At 39.9% G+C, this 23,801-nt stretch overlaps 5 protein-coding genes across 22 annotated transcripts in view; 4 read left to right on the forward strand and 1 right to left on the reverse strand.

The window, feature by feature from the left end:
• LOC6573279 (dystrophin) overlaps positions 1-680 on the forward strand; it is a 168,296-nt gene extending 167,616 nt beyond the window's left edge. For 8 of the 17 annotated variants that reach the window (XM_044007336.1, XM_044007345.1, XM_044007338.1 and 5 more), the window contains 2 exons: positions 304-339; positions 453-544. In XM_044007336.1, the coding sequence (XP_043863271.1) occupies positions 304-314 (11 nt within the window). In that variant the 3' untranslated portion in view covers positions 315-339; positions 453-544. Of the gene's footprint in view, positions 1-303; positions 340-452 lie in introns of all 17 variants that reach the window. The other 9 variants (XM_044007349.1, XM_044007342.1, XM_044007343.1 and 6 more) reach the window with 2 other exon arrangements.
• A 10,146-nt stretch (positions 681-10,826) lies between these two features.
• On the reverse strand, positions 10,827-11,648 carry LOC6573278 (larval cuticle protein A2B; the record flags this gene model as incomplete). Its single annotated transcript, XM_044007259.1, has 3 exons — positions 11,480-11,648; positions 11,214-11,355; positions 10,827-11,155 (listed from the first exon to the last, which is right to left on the reverse strand). Coding segments are annotated over exons 1-3 (480 nt in total), but the record flags the coding sequence as incomplete, so codon positions are not given.
• Positions 11,649-13,286: 1,638 nt separating this feature from the next.
• Positions 13,287-14,583, forward strand: LOC6573277 (putative gustatory receptor 85a). The gene is made up of 2 exons (XM_001999327.3): positions 13,287-14,264; positions 14,319-14,583. The coding sequence occupies exons 1-2, from the start codon at positions 13,287-13,289 to the stop codon at positions 14,469-14,471; spliced, it is 1,131 nt and encodes a 376-aa protein (XP_001999363.2). The 3' UTR covers positions 14,472-14,583.
• A 930-nt stretch (positions 14,584-15,513) lies between these two features.
• LOC6573276 (organic cation transporter-like protein) lies at positions 15,514-17,908 on the forward strand. The gene is made up of 6 exons (XM_001999326.4): positions 15,514-15,703; positions 15,758-15,944; positions 15,999-16,257; positions 16,319-16,736; positions 16,794-17,300; positions 17,360-17,908. The coding sequence occupies exons 1-6, from the start codon at positions 15,525-15,527 to the stop codon at positions 17,460-17,462; spliced, it is 1,653 nt and encodes a 550-aa protein (XP_001999362.2). The 5' UTR covers positions 15,514-15,524; the 3' UTR covers positions 17,463-17,908.
• An 800-nt stretch (positions 17,909-18,708) lies between these two features.
• Positions 18,709-22,128, forward strand: LOC6573275 (organic cation transporter protein). 2 transcript variants are annotated; one of them, XM_015166835.3, is made up of 7 exons: positions 18,709-19,107; positions 19,172-19,611; positions 19,701-19,918; positions 19,984-20,378; positions 20,434-20,842; positions 20,911-21,149; positions 21,436-22,128. In XM_015166835.3, the coding sequence occupies exons 3-7, from the start codon at positions 19,773-19,775 to the stop codon at positions 21,867-21,869; spliced, it is 1,623 nt and encodes a 540-aa protein (XP_015022321.1). In that variant the 5' UTR covers positions 18,709-19,107; positions 19,172-19,611; positions 19,701-19,772; the 3' UTR covers positions 21,870-22,128. The 2 variants fall into 2 exon arrangements, with proteins under 2 accessions (XP_015022321.1, XP_015022322.1); XM_015166836.3 differs by having other exon boundaries at positions 19,532-19,918.
• Positions 22,129-23,801: the final 1,673 nt, after the last annotated feature.

A 23,801-nucleotide genomic window follows, 5' to 3' on the forward strand; every position in this document is an offset into this window, starting at 1 on the left:
CGGAATTTGTCGGAATGATTTTTGATACCATTTTTTGTTTTTTTGTTTTTTGTTTTTGCCTTTCGTTGAGTTTCGTAGTTTTTTCTTTCTATTAATTCAGTTGATATTTTCTCTTAAAGTGAAAAGTTTTAATGGATTTTTATTTCGTTGCTTGATTTGAGCTGTTATTGCCTTTGCTTTTCGATGTTGTTGTTTGTGCATTTCGTTTGTGTTTCATGCCCAAAGTGAATTTATTCTCAAGAACTAATCTGAACTTTCTCTTGCTTAATTCCCTATGCCATTGCCCACAATATACGATTCTAGATCTTGGCTAGAGCGTTTGGAATGTATGTCAAAGCGGTAATTCAAACATTTCTGTTGTGCACTCTTCAAATATATATGATGCTATATATATCGTAGTCCTATATAAGTCGGCGATTACTTAAACTATGTATTCCTCTCTTCGGAAACAGAAGCAGCAGATAACTTGGTCACCGTCATCACCGAACAGGAAATCGAGCCCAACAACGAGGACTTGGAGGAGACGAGCAGCAGCACGGCTACAAATACAACGACGACGACGACCACGAATACGGAAAAGACCTGCGTGGACTTGAGGAAATAATTTTCGGTACTTACGGATGCAAGGAAATACTAAAAGGAAAGGCAACCAATAATAATCAGAAACCAACTTAAGCATACTTCACTGTAATGGCTAGCGTGCAAGCGAATTCTAAACAGTATACATATATCTACATATACATATAAATATATCGGTATATTTACATATATCTATATATAAATCACTATAAATAATTACAACATGCAACTTATACATATAAACAAAAATATATATATGAATATAAAAGGAACGAAAGGAGCTGAGGAGCTGAAGCTGAAAAGCTCAAGGTTTTTTATTAGTTACGAAAATATATCAATACTATGTGAACGATACATATTAAAAGCTGAAAATAATGCAGAAATATAAAGTGTAGCTAAGAGACTTATATAAAGAGAAATATCATAATCAATTGCGAGCACTTGCAAATCTGTTATAGAAGCACTTTTTTCGAAACAACGCAAAACAATAGATGAGAGACCCCATTGCGAAAGGAGCTTTACTTTTTTATCTGTTCACCCTGAATCAAAGATACTTTTTATTTCAGTTTACTTTGTAATTTATTATATTCCATTAATGTGTATTTTGTATTATAATGTACGTGCTAACTGAAAGTGTGCTGCAATGTTTTTAATTAAATAAGTCATTATTGAACAATTTATGTTTGCATTTTGATTTCATTTGTTTTTATTTACGTCACACGCATTTTTAGCATATTTCATTTAAAACTCAATTACGATACGATGACTAAATGGACCACCTTTTCTAATAATCTATCTAATCTATCAGCCCATGAAGAATACCTACGATATTTACTAGCTAAATCAATATAATTCCACTAAAGATACTACTAGTCAAATTAAATCCATTATTATCTTATCTTATCTGTGCATACGGCAGATGAGACCGATAAATACAACTAACTCAAAGCGCTTTAAATATAAAAACCAATCTTACATGTTTAGATGTCTAAAAACGGAATTCACATAATCACAATGCATAAATATATATCTATTTATATAAATATATACAGATATGTTATATGTATATCAGCAAGGATAGTACTCAATATAACGAAAGCTAAAATTAAACTCTTTGAATAACCATAACCAATACCATAACCATAAACAGTTGCACTTCAAATAGATCCTGAGGATATTTCAATCTGGATCAATATTCATGAGAACGAAACAAAATAAATCTACAAGAAAATCAAATTGGTGTTGAAAATCAACAAATAAAATATCGACAATATAAACAACATAAATGAAACATTTTAAATCAAATTTATTATAAATCTTTTTAAACAAGTTTTAGAAATTCATTTTAATTTTGCATTCACTGAATAATTTACTAAAGTCAATTTAGTTTATGCAAACAATAAGAACTGACTATGGAAACCAATTAATATATGTATGTATATCAATGCATAAATATATTTACAATTTCAACTCTCAACTCACAATCAGCGTAGTAAAGCTACCCACTATGAATATTTTTTTAGCCGAATCAATTACTAAAGTCCTACCAATAACCAATCAAACAGTTAAAACCCTCCGTTTCAAGTTAAAAACGAATGAACCAAAAGAGCTATAAGAGAATGCTTAAGAATCATTGGATAAACATATGAAATTATAAATTAGAGAACATGTCCTTGAAATGCAACAACTTAAATGAAATACAATTAAAATTAGGCTAACCTAAACATATATTCAATACGAATTTAAATACTTGCATATTACTCAAACTAAAGATCAATCATAAAGAGAAATTCATATTCTATTCGAAATACTCGAATTAAAGCTCTGTCTAAGGCAAGCCACGATTTTAATTTGATATACGCAACAGTAAACGCTGCCAGCTTTGATAAAACTTTTCATTTATAAATGGCGAAAACTAAACGAAAATTAATGAATTAAGTGTAATACGAATAAGAAAGAGGTGAAGCAATTCAAGCATATCCCAAAATAGTCTTCAGTGCATCAAGTGGTTGTCTATGATAAATGTAAATATCTTGTCCTATAGCAGCCAAGGTATGAATTATACGATATTAAACTAGACACAAAGCCAAACAATCAACGAAAATTATACAAATTATACTGCGTGCTATATTAGCTCCATACTTGGTTATGTATGTACTTATTAGATATATTCGAAATATTTTAGTGTGCAACTCAATGTCTCGTATCCATAATACTTACATATGAAGCTTACTGATATCTAACTAATACTAAGTTCATTTAGCGAAATTTTGCATCATGCCAGCCTACACACCCAGACCCATAGTTAAATGCTTTCCATTGCAGTAGCGATGCGACTTATTAATGATATCTTGATATTGATATTGATGGAAATTTTTGCTCTTTCGTTTCGTTTGGCCACAGAGACGAGGGCTCCAAAATGATTTTAGTGGTAGCTTGTGTATGAGCACGGGCCAATTCAATTGTACCTATCTTTTGATACCGTTTACTACAAAACTAAGGACTATAATCTTATTGAATTGTATATCTCATTTGATGCAGCAGAGACCAATGCAACAAATCTATCTATATAATAAATATATATATTAATATAATTTGTAACTTGACGCAGATGGAATCTAGTATGATGATCTTATACATTTCGATCTGCTCTACAAGCGGTAGAGACTATATATATATATATACACGTCTATATGTAAAGCATGCATATACATACTTACATAAATATACATACGTACACATATATGTGCAAATAATACCAAGAAATAATAATTCAACATTCATATACAAACACACACAACATATACATATATTTATACATAATCAAATAATTATACTATATCATATGATACAAGCAAATTATAAAATTACAGAAGAGTTGATACAATAAATACAAAATAAAACACATTCACTGAGTTACCAAGGAGTGTTTTACTACTTGAATACAGCATAATAGCAACTATTATGATAAGCGATTACAGATTCGCCTATTCATTATAGACCCAACACGAATGAAACAAATACTCCAAGTGCTCGTCGTATAAAATGTATTTTTATTTCAAGATCAATAACCTTAGCAGCAAACGTAAGCTTATACGTGGAATACAACAACGCATGCCATCCTATATTCAGTTAAACTTATGAGATAAGCCCGCGTACAAAATATATGTATAAACGTATTTCCAACATCCAAAAACAAAACCAAAAAAGGGAAAAGAAAAACCCCTTAAAAAAAAGAGAGGGGGGGAAAAAAAAAAAAAAAAAAAAAAAAAAAAAAAAAAAAAAAAAAAAAAAAAAAAAAAAAAAAAAAAAAAAAAAGAAGGAGGGAAGGAAAAAAGGCGCCAAAAAACCCAAAAAAAAAAAAAACCAAAAAAAAAAAAAAGGGGAAAAGGGGGGGGGGGGGCGGGGGGGGGGGGGGGGGGGGGGGGGGGGGGGGAAGGAGGAAAGGGGGGGAAGGGGGGGGGGGGGGGGGGGGGGGGGGGGGGGGGGGGGGGGGGGGGGGGGGGGGGGGGGGGGGGGGGGGGGGGGGGGGGGGGGGGGGGGGGGGGGGGGGGGGGGGGGAAAGGAGGAAAAAAAGAAAAAAAAAAAAAAAAAAAAAAGAAAAAAAAGCAATGGCAGCGAGGCCTTGGGCACTGGTGGCAAAGGGGGCGCAGGAATTACCATCGGGAGCTAGATGGTGTATATATGTAGGTGTCAAGATATTAATAAAACGTCCTCTTCATTCAAATGCCAAAACAGAAGTGAGTCTTTATTTCTAAGTTTTTTGGTTTCTTTGTTTCGTATCTTCTTACAAAGAGTACAATGCTTATGTGTAGGTATTTTATAATTGTGTGTGTGTTTGAGTGTTTTTGTGTGTGCTTATGTGTGTACAAAGAATTATTGAATATGTGTTTGTGTGTGTTTGAGTGTTTTTGTGTGTGCTTATGTGTGTACAAAGAATTATTGAATATGTGTTTGTGTGTGTTGTTGGGTTGGTAACTCCTCCCTCCCCAAAATGAAGCAAATGATTAAAAACAGGGTGTCCAGGTGGATACCACTGATTTGTTATGTGGATTGAGCATACTCAAAGGATGTGAGACCAACACAACACAAAAATAAAGATAAAGTATAATATAAAATGTCATCTTTTGTTTATACTATGCTTAAGTACTATGAATAGTATACATTAAAATTAAAAATTATACTGCCTATTATTATGTTGTTCGCCTTATTTTAGATTTATGTATTTTTTGTGGGTGTGTAGTGATAATTGTGTTGCCATTATCTTGTAAAACTTTATGTTTGGAGAATCTTGGTGTTAGCTTATTTCTACGATTCTCCCTTCTAAATATGGTATCATTATTGGATACAAGTGTTGCAGATTTTCTAGCAACATTAAGTTTATCCAAATTGTGTTTGGTATTTTTATGTAACATTTCTTTTACCTCTTGGTATAATTTTGATCGGAAGAAATTTAATTTTTGCAAATATTCGTGATTATTGTCGTATTTAATAGTTTGTTCAAAAATATGAGTGCGTCCAGTGAAAAGTTCGAAAGGTGTGAGTTTTGTAGATGAATGTATAGCGTTATTGTAGGTTAGAAGTGTTTCAGAAAGAGTTTCTTCGTGTTTATTTGTCTGCTTGTATTTTTTTTTTAGTTCGGTGATTATTCTATAAATTTCGGTAAGTGTTGAATGTAGTCGTTCTACCGGGGAGTTGCTGGATGACTGTTGGAAGGATGTTACATGACATTGGATGTCATATTGATTGCAAAAGTCTTTAAATATACTGCCGGAAAACTCTGCACCTTGGTCATAGATTAGTTTTTTAGGTATTCCAAAAAGACTAAAAAAATGTTTCATGGAAGTGACGACGTTTATGCAGGTCCTGTTGGGTATAGGGTAGGCACATGCGAATTTTGAAAACTTATCTATTAGTGTAAGGTTATAGTTTTTGTTTATCGTGTATATATCTATATGAATTATTTCCATTGGTTTGCAAGGAGTTTGTGGTACTTGAAAAGGTGGTTTTTGTGGCTGTCTATCATATTTAAGTGTGAGGCAAATTTCACAACTCTTTATTATCTGTGCTATTTTACTTTTCATATATGGAAAGTAAACTTTTCTTTTAAGATGCATTAGTGTTTCATCAATACCTCGGTGATTGTTATTATTGTGATAATCATTGACAATTTTTTCTTGGTCAGTAGTATTAGTAATATCATTTAGGAAAGTTGTACACCTAAACAATTTGAAAAGTTTATTGTGAGAAAACTCTTTAGAAAACACATCTTGCACTATCTTAAAAATGTTGTCTGATGTGTAAATTGTGCATATCCTGTTTGGTTTTAATGTTTTCTTTAAGATGTCCAGTACAATATCTGTGGTAAAGCTGGGTTCGGTGATTGTTTGCCTTAATTTATTTTTAAAGGGAGTAGAAACCTTACAAGAAGCAGGAATGCCCTCAGTTAAAACAATCTGCAAGTTAAAGTCGTTAAGTGGTTTTTCAATAGTTGGGATGTTGGTTGAAAGGTTATTAGAAATTTCTGCGTCTATATGGTTTACGCTAATGTCTGTTTCGGAACGGATACGACTAAGTGCATCTGCAACCACGTTTTGAGAGCCTTTTTTGTATTGAAATTCAAACTCGTATTCCAATAACTGCAATTTCCAACGGGCAACTTTATCGTTGGTGGAAAATGGCCCTGTGTTCCATGTTAATGGCTTATGATCCGAGACTAAGATAAATTTTTTTCCGAATAAGTAAGGCCTAAAGTGTTTTACTGCCCAGTAAACTGCAAGCATTTCTTTTTCTGTCGTAGAATAACGTGTTTCTTCATCAGATAATGTACGACTTGCATAAGAAATAGGTTTGTCATTTCCAGCTAATTTTTGTGATAAAACAGCGCCAATGGCATAATTGCTTGCATCAGTGGTTAATATAAAAGGTTTGTTGAAATTTGGGTAAACCAATATTGGATTGTTGCAAAGTAATGTCTTACAAAACTCAAAGGCTTTACAGTATTCTTCATCAATGGTTACCGCTTTTGTGCCTTTTAATTGCTGTGTTAGGGGCTTTGTTATGCGTGCAAAGTCCCTAATGAATTTTCGATAATACCCAAGGAGCCCTAGAAATGATTTAATTTGTTTCCTGGTTTTTGGGATGGGGAACTCCTGAATGGCTTTTATTTTGTTGGGATTAGGTTTAACACCATCTTGAGTCACTATGTGGCCTAGGAAATTAACCTCTTTTCGAAGGAAGTCAGATTTTGCAATTTGTAATTTAAAGTTAGCGGATCTGAGCCTATCAAAAACTTGTTTAATGTCAGTCAGATGTTTTTGCAGAGATGTCGAAAAAATTATAATATCGTCCAAGTAAACCAGACAGATGGAACCTACAAGATCTCTAAGGATATGGTCCATTACTCTTTGAAACGTTGCAGGAGCGTTCTTCAACCCGAACGGCATACGGACGAACTCAAAGTGACCACTTTCTACTGTAAAGGCTGTTTTATATCTGTCCGCTTGGTTCATTTCAATCTGGTGAAATCCACTGGCTAAATCGAGCGTTGAGAAGTAGGTGGATTTACCGAGTTGATCTAGAATATCGTTTATATTCGGAATGGGGTAGCGGTCTGAAGTTGTTTTTTCGTTGAGTTTACGATAATCTAAAACTAGCCTCCATTTTCGTTTTTCATTTGGGCCTGTTTTTTTTTGGAACTACCCAAACTGGGGCACTCCAAGGTGAATAGCTGGTTGTAATTATATTTTGTTTCAGCATTGACTCTATTTGGTTTTTTACTTCCTCTTTTAAGGCGAAAGGATAGCGATAGGATTTGACAAAGATTGGCGTATTATCAGTTGTGTGTATATAGTGTTTAATGTCATTGGTGAACGTTAACTTTTGACTATCGTCATAGAAAATGTCTATGTATTTACTACAAAGTTGTGTTAGCGCGATTTTCTCTTCGGAGTTAAGGTGGTCGGTTCTTAATGTGGTGATTGGTTTGTGGATATGTTGAGGATTTTGATTATCTGAGGCTATATTGTATATTTCAACAAATTGATTTTGATTATAGGGGGTGGTTTTTAATGGCTGTTCCAAATATAGTGGCTGATCTTCGTGGGACTTGTTTGTAATTAACATATTGCTATATCCGTTAGCTGATTTGTATAGTCCTTCTGATATATTCAAGTTTTTGTTATAAATTGTTTCTTGACTGTAAAAATCACCTTGCTTCAACTGGACTGGAAGATTTATTAAGACTTTTGATAGAGCGGGTATAACATGTACTTCGGTTACTGGATTGTCTTGTATACAAATTTTTAAACATGATTTTGGAGTTTCAAGACAAAAACAGGCTAGATTAATATTGGCTTTTAATTTTCTTAGAATATCCATTCCAAACAGGCCTTTAAAATGTGGATGAAAGTCGAAAAGAAGAAACTCCAAAATCATTTCTTCTTTAAACTCTGTAAGCGATTGAATAATGGTTTTTTCTCTAATGACATGTTGATTTAAGACAGTCTGGATAGTTACAGGATTATTGAGAGTTTTGCGATCGACATTGGAAACTAAAGTTGGGCTTATAAATGAATTTGTGGAACCTGTATCTATTAAAAATTTGATGGGTTGGTTTGTGATGGAATTAATCCATATGAATGGTAGTGTTGAGCCATGTGTTCTTTTTGTTAAGTACCCTGTTGAGTCTTGGAGGCAGTTTTGAAAAAATTTTCTGCGTCGTTGATATTGCAAAGTTCAGTTGATGATTGTTGTTCATTAATATTATGTAATTGATTGTTGGGGGTGATTGTTGAGTTGAAAGGATTTAGAGTTGAATTTCTATTATTATTGTGATAGTTAGGCTGAGTGATGGCTGCAGAATTTCTATATGAATTGCTTCTATTGTTATACTGTGGGTTATTGTTAGGATGATTTTTTATATTTTGGGGGCGTGAATATGGTGTTATTTGTGCTCTAATTTTCTGAGTGTTATTTGGTTTTTGAGAATAGAAGGTCTTTTCTATACGGCAATATTCGTAGGCTTCGTTAATATCTTGCGGATTTTTTGATTTTACTGAAGTTTTAAGAGGTTCTCGCAAGTGGATTAAAAATGTATTCAAGCAAATTTCGTCATAGAGTTTAGCTTTGTCGGTCGAGTATTGATTTGCGTTTCGTAATTTGTCTGTTAATTGAGATCTTATTTTCAAAATACCATAAAAAAGTTGACCTAAAGATAAGTTATCAGAAATGTTTTGCAAATCGTGAATAAGCATAGCTTCACTTTTTTTGTTACCATAATGTTGAATCAGATTAGCCTTAATGTCATTCCAGATGAGTCCAGTGTCGCACAGTTTTAACGCGTCATTAGCTCTTCCTATGACTTTATTCCTGATAGCTCTTAGTAGAAGGGAGCTGTACGGTGTCTGGTCGATTCCTTGCATAGATGTGATCACTTCTTCCACATTAACGATGAAGTCTTGCAGTTGATTAGGGGTTCCGTCAAAGGTAGGTACTTCCTTGATGAAAGCGAGGATGTCGGTTGGGGTTACAGTTGTTGGAGTGTTATCCATGCTAATTGTTGAAGGTGTACCGTTTGAAGTCGATATAGTAGACGGAAGTGATACCGAGGCGTTGCCGGAGTCCATTGAGTTTTCGTTGGGAGGATAAACTGTGTTTTCGCTTATTTTTATGATTTGCCTGGTAGATGTTCTTGGCCGAAGTGTATATCGCTTTGACATTCCTTAATAAAATGCTATTGCTTGTGGTATTGACACCAGTTTTACGAATGCTGCGTTGGTATAAAAGTTGTTGCGCCAGAATTCATCGGATCTAATTCACCGTAGGGGAAAACAACGTAAGAATGAAAATGATATATACTATGAAAATTTGCGTATGTGTTTTACCAAAGCCGATCAGTTAAGTCATATAATTATCAACGTTTGATTTTATAGACTTTTCTGTTCACATGAGCGATTACGACTATTTATCACTGCACTATGAGATTATTTGTAAGCTGTATGTATGTCTTTTCTGTTTGAGCTCTGTGTCGCAACTGATCTTGTAGTTTTGCGAGTTGCTCATTGAATAGTGTCTTTCACTACAAACTACATATTTTGTAGCGTAGTTGTGCGAATGTGTGACGCCAGGCATATTTCGTTTCGCCGAAATAAGCGACGGTGGCGGCGTCGAAAGACAGATTAGTGGCGCCATATATTGTATGTTGCATAGATTTGTTATTGTCGGCCGAAATTTCTTGAGTTTTGAGCGTTGTAATTCTGTCGCGTGTCTAGTGGCGCCGGACATCAGAGCCTCTTTAATGTTGAGAGTGACGACCGAAATTCAAGATTCCGTTAGGTCGGCGGCGAAACGCAGAATTGTGGCGTTGCTGCTTTTTATTTATTTTTCATAGCGTGTCTTAAAATTTCATGTAGTTGTGAAATAATAGACGATTTTCTAGTTACGTATGTCTGCATATATGTACTGCATGTACAAATTCACAAATACATTACTATGTTGTTTAATCATGCTGTGGCAGTAGTGATTATCAGTGATTGATTCCACCCCACCACATCATGAGTTTGTGAATGAATGTTTGTTGTGTATGAAGTACGATGATCAGCGTTTGATTTCATATATCACACCACAAAATGTTCATATGCATACATATCCACATATGTATATATTTTTAATGAATAATGTTGCGATAACAGCAATTATCAACGATTGATTCTGCCCAATCGCAACACATTTGTTATTTAAAATTAGGTACATGTGTATATGTTTATACATAGACTGCAATATATATATATATATATATATATTTTTTTTTTTTTCTGTGGTAACGAATATCAGCGATTGATTCCGTTCCATTTAGCAATGCATCTTATAAACAGTTACTCCACTTTAGTGAAGTTCACAAAAATAATGATACTTAGCATGATTATAAGTAGATCCATTCCTCAACCGGCTGCGCCAATTACCATCGGGAGCTAGATGGCGTATATATGTAGGTGTCAAGATATTAATAAAACGTCCTCTTCATTCAAATGCCAAAACAGAAGTGAGTCTTTATTTCTAAGTTTTTTGGTTTCTTTGTTTCGTATCTTCTTACAAAGAGTACAATGCTTATGTGTAGGTATTTTATAATTGTGTGTGTGTTTGAGTGTTTTTGTGTGTGCTTATGTGTGTACAAAGAATTATTGAATATGTGTTTGTGTGTGTTTGAGTGTTTTTGTGTGTGCTTATGTGTGTACAAAGAATTATTGAATATGTGTTTGTGTGTGTTGTTGGGTTGGTAACTCAGGCGCGGGTCCAGGCAGCAGCGCATGTGGTGCAGGTGCGGGTGGTGCCAGTGGCTTGTAGGCCAGGGGCTCCTTACGTACCACCGCATTGAAGCCATGATGTGGATCGGCTGTGTAGTCAACGGTGCGCTTGGTGCCGTCGGGGTCCACAACCGAGTAGCTGCCCTTGACCACATCGCCGTGGCGTGTCTCATGCTGGCTCTTCAGGTCGCCCGTATAGCCATCCTGTATGTCGTATCCAAAAGAGTACTTGGGATCTGCATCGTACGGCTCCGGTGCAACGGGCTTGGGTGCTGGAGAAATACACGGAACTCAATCACGCAAACTTTCTCAGTTTCCTCATTAGCTCACCTGGTGCTGCGTATTGCGGTGGCCCGTGGTGTGGCCCATAGCCGGCATAGGTGTGCAGGGGTCCCCCTAGACCGCCATAGTACGGCCCAGGTCCTATAACGCCAGCACAGGCAATGCCCAGCGCAGCGCTCAGCAGAAATATCTACAAGGAAGACAAGATCAAATGATTAGCTCCCATATAGCATAGGCATAATTTGATTGTCACAGAATTATGTAATTGACTTCTGCATTATTTAAGCATCTTCTGTGCATCTCTTAGATCACACCTTTAGCATTGCAGCGCGTCGATGTCCTAGCGCGTTTCTCCACTTGTCTATCCTTTAACTGATCCAAGCACCGAACACCACTTGGAATGTGGCTAACCGACTTTTGGATGGGAGCACAACGACGAGGCGCACTAGAAGAAGAAACAACAACTGCAAACGTTTCGATGCCGTTCTGGCAATTTATAGTAAAAACTGGCGGCAAATGTCGCCTGCTTCACATGGCGCAAAAGACCAAGCGAACAATAAACTAATTGAAGATCAACGCTGAACGCTGAGCGCTGAGCGCTGAGAGACCAGTTAACAGTCCCGCACTGATCATGCCACATGGCGCGCAACAGCCAATAACAGCAACAGCAACCACAACAACAACAACAACAACAACAAGCTAGTATATATACATAAGTAAGACTGGGCAGCCACCTGGCTATGATTCGAATCGTGTGTCTGGGTTCAACTTCGCTGCAGCGGCTTAGAAAGGTTATTCTTCCGCTTAGCCGACTAAAGGGACCTGGGTAGAGCCGCTTGCTGTTGCCCTTTCACTTTTTGCGATTTTCGGCAATTGTGTGAACGTTTAGCACGCTGCACACACAATTGAAATGTTAATTTATTATAGGCCAGGACTTTGACCAGGCTTAAGCGTTTGTAATTAGTGCCAGCTCCGTTAGATATTCAATTCCAAATGAAATGGCAACCGGCAGTCGGCGGTCGGCAGTCGGCAGTAGCAGCAACAGCTTCGCGCATGCGCAAAAGGTCAGGCAGTCGACAATTAAATTACAAGAAACCAAAAGCTTCGCTCCAGCAGCCGCCAGACACAAAAAGCGAAAGGTCAACTTGCCCACAGCTTAGGCAACGGCACATTTGTGCCCTGACTCGCTCACATAGCCATGCAGCACCCCCGCTCTGCCCAGCCATGCCATGCCATGCCAACTCGAAGCTGTTAGCCAGAACGAATAATGTCACTTGTATCATGTTCACTGAGTGCACTTAATTTATGATAGCAAATTTGTTGCAAGCCACAGATCTGCAAATCCATTGACAGTACCAGCCATTGTAGACCACATCCAGTTTGGTATGTGACAAATACAGCAAGCAGTCGTGCCGCTATTCGACTGATCAAAACAATGGATCAAAAGACAATATCGATTTGCAGTTTCCTTCTCATGTTGTGCAAGTCCAGTCAAGGTTTAATGGGAAACTCTGTAACGAGCTGAAGAAAGCAAAAAAAAAAAAAAAAAACGATGAATAAGTTAATATATCACAGAGTGAGTATATATAGTCTATTGATATGATTGATATGCATGATATAATTGATCTATTCAGATTAATATTGTGAGTGAAAATTTAACGCTGAACTACACTAGAAGACTAAAAGATCTAGTTGGTATTCGAATTTCTCTATTATTATTTTATATTCAATTATTAATTTATTAAGCATTTACCACTAAGAGAACCACTCCATTGGTATTCGGATACATAAATATATTTATTTATTAACCGCTAAGAGAAACATTTCAAGCATATAAACAAGCAGAATTCCTTAATATTTTTAACCTGGTCTGTGACAGTTACCGGCACAGCTGCCATTTAAAACTATTACGTTTATGGCTTATTCTCGCCTATATCGGACTATCTGTGACATCGGGTCTAAATGGTTTGTGTGGCAGACAACAAGTATCGCTTGAAGTCATCAAGCTGTCTTTTCTATTTGCTTTCCACTTTTCATTCCCTTATCGCAACATTCAAATACGCATTTCCAATTGATTTCATACCAGTTAATTCGCTTAATGCAGTTGCAGTTGTGGTGAAAATGTCTTCGGGAACGCACACTGCCTACGCATGGCTAGCGTATTTTTTTGCCTTCAGTGGAATCTTTGAATTCTATTTTGATATCCGCACTGGAAGTTTGATAAGGTCGCGCGTCTTGTGCATTTACACCAGACTCTTTTGCTTAATTTCGCTTCTAGTCGTCTCTTATAGGACGATTGCGTTCAGTTCATCGAATGCGTATTACCTTACTCGCTCGCACGTAATGGCCCTCCTGCTGGCCGTTTATCCGTACATCAGGTGGCTGGGCTTCGTGAGCTGTGTTTACTGTGCGCAGCGTTGGCAGCAAAGGATATTTAATATGCTCCAGGCTCTGTTGAAGGTAGAGAGGTTCATAGCCGAATCTCACTATTGCGTCACACCATTGGAGAAGTCGCATCTCCAACTGTTATTCTGGCTCAGATTGCTGCTGCAAGTCCCACGCACCGTAGCTTTCATTATATACGCATTCACTGCAGTCGATGGCCTTTACATTTTTGTAGGCGCTCTTGGCTCCAAAACTATCGTAGACGAGCTGTATTTCCTGACATTCACTATAATCTGGCAAATGTGCTACACCCTCATGAAACTGCAGCGTTACATAAATCAGTTGTACGCCTCGCCGATACCCAGAAAGTCAAAGAAGGAGCAGAAAATGTTGGAAGTGCATCGCATGTACTATAGACTCATTCAAATGACAAGGGACTATTGCGAAGTTTTTAAATATCCGCTGGCCTGCATGTTGCTGATTCTAGTTTGCATGAGCTGTGTGACTGGATGCTCCTATTACCGCTTGCTGGTCGGCAATCACTCGGACAACAGCAAACCTCTCGGGGAATGGATCACGCTATTGGTAAACATCAACTATTTCTTGGAGCTCTACCTTTTTGCTCTCATCGCTAGCATGATTGGTAGAATTCATGAGTACACTTTGCATGAGCTGCGCGCCTCCCTCTGCGATTCGGATCTAGTGGAGCGCAGTGTAAGTGCCACGATTCATATTTATGCTTTTATCCCAATGATTTCTCTTCCGTAGAGCGACTGGCTGGGCTTGCAGCTGGCCTTCCAAGATACGAGCATCAAAATCTTTGGCTTATTCAAGATAAATCTGCAACTGTTCATTCCACTCGTAAGCGGCATCGCCCTTCACATAATATACATCATACAGTGTGACTACAACTATATGTAATGCAAGTCCGGGCTGCCCAACTGGGAGACACTCTGCGACACCTTTGCGCATCGATAGAGAGCACGTACACTTACATTTGTGCACGCACACACATACATACACACACTTAAATGTGGCTGCAGCAGCTGTGCTTGGGCTGTGGTCGACTCTGTTTTTTTTTTGTGGAAAATTAATTGTTTCATAACTTTGGCTCTAGATGCACTTGCTTAATAATAATAAAAGTAGTTACACTTTGACAAACGATTTTACTTAATTTTAATATGTGGGAATTGGTCGAAATTATACCGCAATCTAATGCAAATCTAAACTTATCTAAATAATTTTAAATTATTTATAAAATATTGTTATGCATATACGCAGCGTGTGATATCAAAGACTCATATCAAAATTTTAAAGTTTCGCTAAATTGAGTTAGATCAACATCCTGATCAGTTAGAAGGAGGTCAGCCATGCCTCCCACTGACTGTGGCACCAAAGCAATAATGTAAGTTTTTCCAATTTAAATGAGTTCAAGGCATAAAGAGAAGAGTTTGATTGAATATTGATTGAATTAATTAGAGATATATTTTCAGCTAAATTCCAGCTAATATAAAAAGCATAGACACATATATAATAAGCAGTAAATTATTATTATTCACCTTCAGCTTGATTGGAAACATTTATTGAATTTTTGTATTTTGTATTTATTTATATATTTACTCCTTAAAGTTGCACATTAAATTAAATAAATCTTGATTCAAATAATATTTTGATTTTCAAATACATATAATATATATAGTCAAACTGTTCAGTCGTTCCCAATGCTCATTGACGATGTAATGTGGCTTGGGAAATGAGTGGAATGGAAAAATATGTTTTATGATGCCCTAGAAAATATTGTAACTGCCTGAGTCCCATCCCATGGATATGAAAGCAGTTGACGCTGTGTTGCCAAAGTGGGTCAGCTGTTTTTATTAGTGTAAAACATGTGCCACAGTGATAGCTCGCTTGTAATTTTACGGCGCTGATTGAGTGTTTAAGCGGCAACTCTCGTCGCATTTGGTCAGTCCATAAATGAAACTTGTAAGTAGATGTCCGGCCGATGCGAACATGGACTTCAGCCGCGTACTAGAGACTTGCGGAGCGTTCGGGCGCTTTCAACATGTGATCCTGCTGCTCTATGGCTACACGAACATACTCAGCTCGCTGCACTACTTTTCGCAAACTCTGATCACATTCACCCCGGAGCACTGGTAAGGCGTGGAGATTCGGTTCGTGAGCCGTATTTAATAGTGCGCTTGGTTTAGGTGCTACCATGACGATCTAAAGAATCTGAACTCCTCAGATCTTCGCCAGATATACGCGAACGTGACTCACAAGTCCTGCACCCTGCTGGAGGGAGTGGTCAATGGCACTGGCATCGCAGCGAGCAGTGGACACTGCCAGAACTGGATATTCATGCGAGAGCAGGGCTACGAGAGCATCACCACCGAGGTGAGCAGGACTCCTCGCTCAAGACTTTGCGAAATTGGCTAATATTCATTGCAGCTGAAATGGGTCTGCGACAAGTCGCATCACTCGGCCGTGGGACAGTCCTTCTTCTTCATTGGCTCGGTAGTGGGCACTGTGATATTCGGAAATCTATCCGATCGCATTGGACGTCTGCCGGCGCTGCTGCTGGCCACATTAGCCGGAGCATCGGGAGACTTTCTCACCTCGTTCGTCTATGGCTTTCCACTGTTTGCGTTCTCCCGCTTTGTCTCCGGACTCTCCACCGACACCATGTACTATCTAATGTACATTTTGGGTGAGTATCTCGACTACAGTCTTGTATGACAGTATACGAACATACGGTTACATGCGGTCAGTATTCGAGTACCTCAGTCCCAAGCGCCGCACTTTTGGGCTGAACATCATCCTCGCCTTCTTCTACTGCTTCGGCCTGATGACCTCCCCCTGGCTGGCCATCTGGATAGGCAATTGGCGGCACTACCTGTGGCTGGCATCGCTGCCCGCTCTCGGGGTGCTCGCCTACCCGCTGTTCATCTGCGAGAGCGCCCAGTGGCTGCTCACAAAGAAGCGGTACGAGCGGGCCGTGCAGTGCCTGAAATGGGTAGCCAAGTTCAACGGGCGGCAGGTGGAGGACTCTGTGTTCGACGAGTTCGTCAAGTACTATCGCGAGAAGGGCAACGAAGAGCTCAAGCTGACCAGCGATGAGGACACCTTTATGGGCATGTTCAGAACACCGCATCTGAGACGCTGCACGCTCTCCCTGCTGCTGAAATCGTGAGTTCTAGCTGGTGAGCTCCTAGTGGCAGCTCTTGATGATGTGTTTCTATTCAGCGTCATCATTACACTCTCCTATGATGTGATCAACCGCAATATGGAGGGGCTGGGCACTTCGCCCTTCAAGCTGTTCTCCTACACCTCCATCAACTACCTGCCAGCGGGCTGGACCATTCTGCTGCTCCAAAACAACATCGGACGGAAGGGCATGGCCTGTGGCGCGCTGCTGGTGGGCGGCATCATAACCACAGTGACGGGCTTCCTGATTGCGTTCCTGGACCCGAAGGAAAATGCGCTCCTGCTGGCCGTCATGATTGGCCTGGGTCGCTACGGCGTGACGGTCTCCTACGATGCGGAAATCCAATACGCAGCCGAGATAATACCGACCAGCGTACGGGGGCGAGCTCTCTCCAACATACACGTTGTTGGCCTAGCATCCAACTCACTGGTCTTCTACGTGATCTACTTGGCCAAGTTCTATAAGCCCTTGCCATCCATATTCATAAGCTGTTTAATGTTCGTCGGCGCTGGCCTCTGTCTAACTCTGCCAGAAACTCTGAACAGGTGCGCTGCTCACCTCTATACTAATTATTCACTTGAATTTCTTATTTTCTGACTTACAGAAAGCTGCCGGAAAACCTGGCGGAGGCGGAAATTTTCGTCAAGCCTGGCCAGTGCTTTTCCCTGTGTCCCAAGCGAGAAAAGATCTCATCGACGACAATTTAATGTTCTTAAGCTGAAATTTAAAATTTCTTTTGCAGTCTTCAGGGCACACACATACTATGTATGTATTGTGTGCTGACAGTCAATTTGTGTAATTTCATTGAATATCGAACGAGCTGCTCTTATATGAAAAGTCTGAATATTAACTGCTTAAGATTATACAGATTGTTAGTAAACAGTGCCGTGACTTAAACATCCTATTATTTTCACATTTGTAAAGCTTTAACCGTCTTTTAAATAATCGTGGAGGGCAACCCAAAATTGACTCAATATTTGCTGTGAGTGACACCTGATTAAACACGAATATTATTATATTGACACGAATGAACACTATCACGAAATCTTTTGGATGTATTTTGACAACTCAGTTGAGCAAACACAAACATTAGAATAAGAATTTCGAGCCGGAACAGTAAAAAGCAGACCGAAATAAATAACTAAGCAAAGTTCAATGATTTTTAAAATAACTGAAAAGTTCGTACTGCATATTTTACTCATACGAATCATCCGATTCCTATCGAAAGGATGCAGCCATTCGTCTAAGATCTAGGCGAGATTTAGGTATCACATTCCATTCCATAATGTTGACTTTCAAAGTGAGTTACCAATAATGTGAATAGCGAACCTTATGAGTTAATTTTTGTATTCATTCATGCAAGTGAAATGAGTATATTGGTTTGATACTGGTAAAGTTTTACTTATTGATAGCTTGCACAAATCAGGTAAACGATATTTAACAACAAAATTACTGTTTAAATTGCTCTGATCAGAGTTACATACATATATATACGAATTGGGCAAATCGGAAAAATTAGTGTCTTGAAATATTTTGAGACTGTCAGCGTGTTGACCGTGAATAGGTATCCTGCAGTCGGTAGGTTTCGACTTGATGATAAAAATTTATAGAAAAGCTTTTACATTTATATGCATATACATATATATATTGTTATTATCAGATCAACAAATGAATGCCTGCATCTTATTTTTGGTTTGCTAGCAGCTTGTTTACTCGGCCTTGACAGCTTGCAAATGAAAAGAATGCAGCGGGTGGGCGGCATTAAATTGTCGAGTCGACACCGATACGCACGCATAAATACTGTTAGCTATATAATAACTGTGAACGTATCGCATCGCATGCTAAATAATTTCGAGCTCGCCAATTTCAACGGACAAAATCTATATTTATCTATTTCAAACGAAACAGCGTCACATCCAATGCAATGCATTTGTTTTCGGCTGAGAGTCGGCCGGGTCCGGGTCTGGGTCCGGGTCCGGGTCCGTGCGCGACCACTCGACATTTCAAACTTGACTTCGGCGTGCTGCAGTTCGCGTTTCAAGTATTCTGATCGAATTATCAACGTAGCAGCTGTGGCGGCCTCTCCCGAGTGCGGGTTCAATTCGAACGGCCCTCAGCTGTTTCAGATGTGTTTCAGAAAATCTGTTTCTTATCGTCGATTTCGGTGCGAGAAGCAAAATACGATCTACGTAACCATTTCTTATTCATGTGGCGATTCGATAAGTCGGCCCAGTCATACAAAGTTCCATACGTAACAAAGTTTGAGTATTACCGAGCAGATAAACTTGATTTAACAAGTGTTATTACAGTCAGTTCCAATCGGATATGTGGCAGAGGAGTTCATAGCTTAAAGTAAGATATTAATAACTTTAAAAAAGTATATTTTCTCGTTAAATTATCGCCCTTTCGTAATTAGCAAATGATGAATATTTTGACTAGATGATGGAGTGTCATAAACAATGATATTAATCTTGGGATTCTGTCTCTAAGTCAATTCAAATGCTTATCAATCCAAGTACAAAGCACAGAGTTCCGACTGCAACAATATCGTAGGTCACAACCTTTCGAGCAGTTGGTATATATAAAGCGGATATTTGTAGCTAATCCAGTGGAAGGGTTGCCAGTAATCAAGAAAGAGCTTCGAATATGTGCAAAATTTGTATAATTAATAATTGAAGGCAAAGCAAATCCTCTGTGCCACACAGCTTAGTAAAATCAATCAGTAAAATTCAACTTAAATTATGGACTTTTTTTTATTTTTTCTTTATTTGCAAAGATAAGTCATGACGTGACAAAGAGAAAGATAATTGAATGCACTAATTAAGAAACCTTGAGGCAAATTAAATTGAGTAAGATGTAAGGCATATTCCAAGAGTGTGACACAGTGCGGCCGTTGGCTTACCAGGGATAAGTTCAGAGAATAAAGCTATTCATTCTGCTGGCAGAGTGCAGACAGAGGTACTTGAGGCAATAAGTGAGAGCGTGAATAGATTGCAGTGCACAGAAGCGATAGCACAATGCTCGAGGTGGACAAAATTCTGGAGAAGTGCGGCGACTTTGGGCGACTGCAGTGGCTGATGCTGCTGCTATTCTCGCTGATCAACTTGCTCTCGGCCATGCACTACTACTCCCAGACGATCATCAGCATCGTGCCCAAGTATTGGTATATATATTGAATGCAAGCAAATAACGTGGCGTATACTCAATATTTATCCCTCCCACGCTCAGGTGTGCGGATGACCCGACAGCACCGACACCAAGCGAGTCCAGCTGCCAACCGCTGAGCACCAATGCGAGCCACCCTGCGACGTGCCACAGCTACCGCTATGAGCCGTACATGGGCTACCAGAGCTTCAGCAACGAAATGCACTGGATTTGCCAAGATGCATGGAAGCTGAGCCTGGGCCAGTCCATGTTTTTCGTGGGCTCCGTGGTGGGCACCCTGGGTCTGGGCTACCTCGCTGACAAAGTCGGTCGCTTGCCCATCCTGATCCTGGCCAACATCATCGGCATGCTCGGCAACCTGCTGACAATCTTCAGCAAGAACCTGGCGCTCTTCTGCGTCTTCCGATTCATCGCTGGACTCGCCACCGACGCCAACTTTCTGATGATGTACATTCTAGGTGAGTGGAGGGATTAGAGTGAAGAATTGAAATACAACTCAATTGGATCTTGCAGTCATGGAGTACATGCGTCCATCCATGCGCACTCTGGGCCTGAGCATCTGCATCGGCATCTTCTACTGCCTGGGCTCCATGGGCGTGCCCTGGATAGCCGTGCTCGTGGGCAACTGGCGCACCTTTCTACTTGTCACCGCGCTGCCGTTGGGCCTGGTGCCGCTCTTCTATTTCGTTGTGCCGGAGAGCGCCCAGTGGCTGATCTCGAAGCAGAAGTACGACAAGGCTGTGGCCTGTCTGAAGCGAGTGGCCAAGATCAATGGCCGTCAGATCGATGACAGCGTCTATGAGCAGTTCATCGAGGACTGCAAAATCAGCCAGAAAAACTTGCAAACGAGCAAGCAGAACATGCTGGGACTCTTCAAGACGCCCCGACTGCGCCGCAACACCTTCATACTGTTCTTTAAATCGTGAGTAGCCCGCTCTCGGCCCACTGCAGTCTCAATCTGATTCTATCTCTGCGCTCGCCCTCGCCCAGCATGGTCATCACCCTGTGCTACGATGCCGTCTCTCGCAACGTCCAAGGCCTTGGCATTTCGCCATTTCTGATGTTCACACTGAGCGCCACCACAATTCTGCCCGCCTGCCTGCTGATCATTGCTCTGCAAGATCGCATCGGACGCAAGGCAATGACTTCCATCACACTGCTCCTCAGTGGCATTTTCATCTCGGTAACGGGCATTGTTCTCTTCGCCGCAGGCACTGCCAGCAATCAGAGTAAGTCGAAGCAAGACTTAATGCTGGCAAACCAGTTCCCAAAAAAGCTGCACACGGTCTAAAATACAATATTTGGTTTTTGCTTTTTCTTATTATTATTTACTTAACTCGTAGTTGAGTTTTTACTTAAACTTTGCCAGAGCTTTAGTTAATTAATTAGTTAGTTAGTAATTTTCCCTACACGACATATGTTGAGCTCTTAATTGTTAAATATGTCTAACTAATTATTTCTCACTTCATCTTACTTCCACTGCATCATCTCATCTCCTCTTCCTCATCCCAACAGCAACCACTGTGCTGGTGACGCTCTCGGTGATTGGACGCTTTGGAGTCACGGTGGCCTACAATTCGGGCGCCCAGTACGCCACGGAGCTGATTCCTACGTGTGTGCGGGGCCAGGGCGTGGGCGCGGTGCATGTCATGGGCTATGCCTTCACATTCCTCAGTGTGTACATATTGGATACGCGTTCGGTGTTCTCGCCGCTGCCGGAAATCATCCTCGGCGTGATCTCGTTCCTGGGCGCTTGCCTGACGCTGCTGCTGCCGGAGACACTGAATCGCACGCTGCCGGCCAGCCTGGAGGACGCCGAGCAGTTTGGCATGAACGATCACTGGTACACGTTCAGCTGCTTCGAGAAGCGCTCGCAGTCGGTGGCCAAGCTGGCGGCGCCGCGTGGCACGTCGCTGTCCGTTTCCACCGATTCGTCGGTATATTTCTAGGGCAGAGCGTGATGAGTGTATGAGCTATTTAAGTAAGACTATGTGAGGTATGAGCATACTTTTAGGCTTTAGCTTATTGTGGTAAATTTTGTATTTTAAATCGAAGCTCGGGTGCAGCAACAATTCAAAGTCAACTTCATTGCTTAAGCATAATGTTTTGTACAAATACATTTAGCTATAATATCGAAAATAGATATAGATTATAGATTATATAGTATGTTTTATATAAAGCCTCGCAAATACTATTTGGAAATCATCATCAAGTGATAATTAACTTTACAATAAGCAGATACAATTTCGATATGCTAATTTTTCTTTTAATTATTGTATTTTATGTCTCGAGTGTGATCATCCTTTCTCCAAACTCCTGCATGTCGAATGGTAATTAATGTAAGATCCAGAGTAGAAGGCGAAGCCGGCATAAGGAGAAGAAGAGTTTTAATATTACAAAGCTAGTATTTCTTGTCCTTCTCCTGTTAACTTGCGCGAATTTCATATACCCTAATTATGCATTACGTTAGTGTATAAAAATCTATGTAAAAGCTGCATAAAGTTATTCGCTAAGTATCTGCTAACCATTGCATCGCAATCCCAGCACATTCAGAAACTCAGCTTGAGCTTTATACTAGAAAAGCTTTTAATGTTAGTCGGGCACCACGATTGAGTAACATTGTCGGGCACTGTTAAGAAAGCTTTGGGTGCTGACATCAGCTAATAAGAATATGTTAATTCTGAAGAGACTGCTGTTAAAAGCTTTGCACTGATGCTGTTGCCTTAACATTCCTATGGGGATATGCAGACACACACATTTACATAACTATGTATGTATGTGTCAACTTGTAACTAAATAAACCAAATAAACTGCACGGCATTGCTCGGCTGGAACAGATATTCGTAAGATTACAATTGACTTGATTTATTCGAGTCTTAGCTAAGAGCACTGACAGCCAAATGTTGATGTCATTTTCTGCTTAACAGTGCTGAAATGCTATAACGAAACTTCTCAATGCCAACCGATTTACCTTTTATGTCTGCAGCAATTGCGGAGAAATTTGATTTTGATTCTGGCGAATCTTTGGTAGATTGTGAAGTTGCGAAATTTGATTAGGCAATTTTGTTATCTACGTCCGCAGTTGCCGTACAACATAAATTCTTGCTTAAATACTTGCAGTTAACAGCCAGCTGCCGCGCCCCCTGCTCGAAGTGGTGGGCGGCGGCTGTTGCTGTTGTCTTGGGCAGCGACGCGTTTACCTAAAGTTTTCCATTGACTTTGCAAATTTATGCAATTATGCAAAAGTTTTTAATGAGTTCTAAATAAAGTTAAAATTTCGTTGACGGCAGCGGTTAGCTGGTGTAAACTACACCAGGCGACCAAATGAAACTTTTGTCCCAGCCAAACACAAACTTTGCCCGCCAATTGTTTGAAGACCCATTCAGCTCTGAAGTCGGAGTCTCAGCTTAGCGCTTTGGTAATCACTGTAACGACAGCCCCGTCATGGTCAAAAATTACGAATTGCAAATGCAAATTGCCTAACTTGCTGCACTTTAAGCAGCTTAAGCACGACCACGCCTACGCTCACGCCCACGCCCTCGCGCACGTTCACGTCCCACCAAGGACGCGCTCATCTCGGCGATGATGGGCAATGTCAAGTGCTCGAGCGACAAGCAGCAGGAGGCACTGTGTGAACTCATTTTGAGACGTTTGTCTGGCAGAGCCTTCATTACGTAATCCTAGCAGGGCTATGCACAAATAAAGTTCATGGCCATGGTCAATACGAGTGCGGCTCACTTGGCAATTGGCCGTAGGCCATAAGCATTGCGTTGCTCGGAGCTCGGAACTCGGAACACGGAACTCGGCTCTTATTATGCATGCGCTTCCGCTCGATTTATGCGCCGGCATCTCTGAGGGCGGCACTCAGGCAGCGCCAAGGG

The sequence above is a fragment of the Drosophila mojavensis genome, unplaced genomic scaffold (genome assembly GCF_018153725.1).
Source record: "Drosophila mojavensis isolate 15081-1352.22 unplaced genomic scaffold, ASM1815372v1 contig_16, whole genome shotgun sequence".
Lineage (NCBI taxonomy): Eukaryota > Metazoa > Arthropoda > Insecta > Diptera > Drosophilidae > Drosophila > Drosophila mojavensis.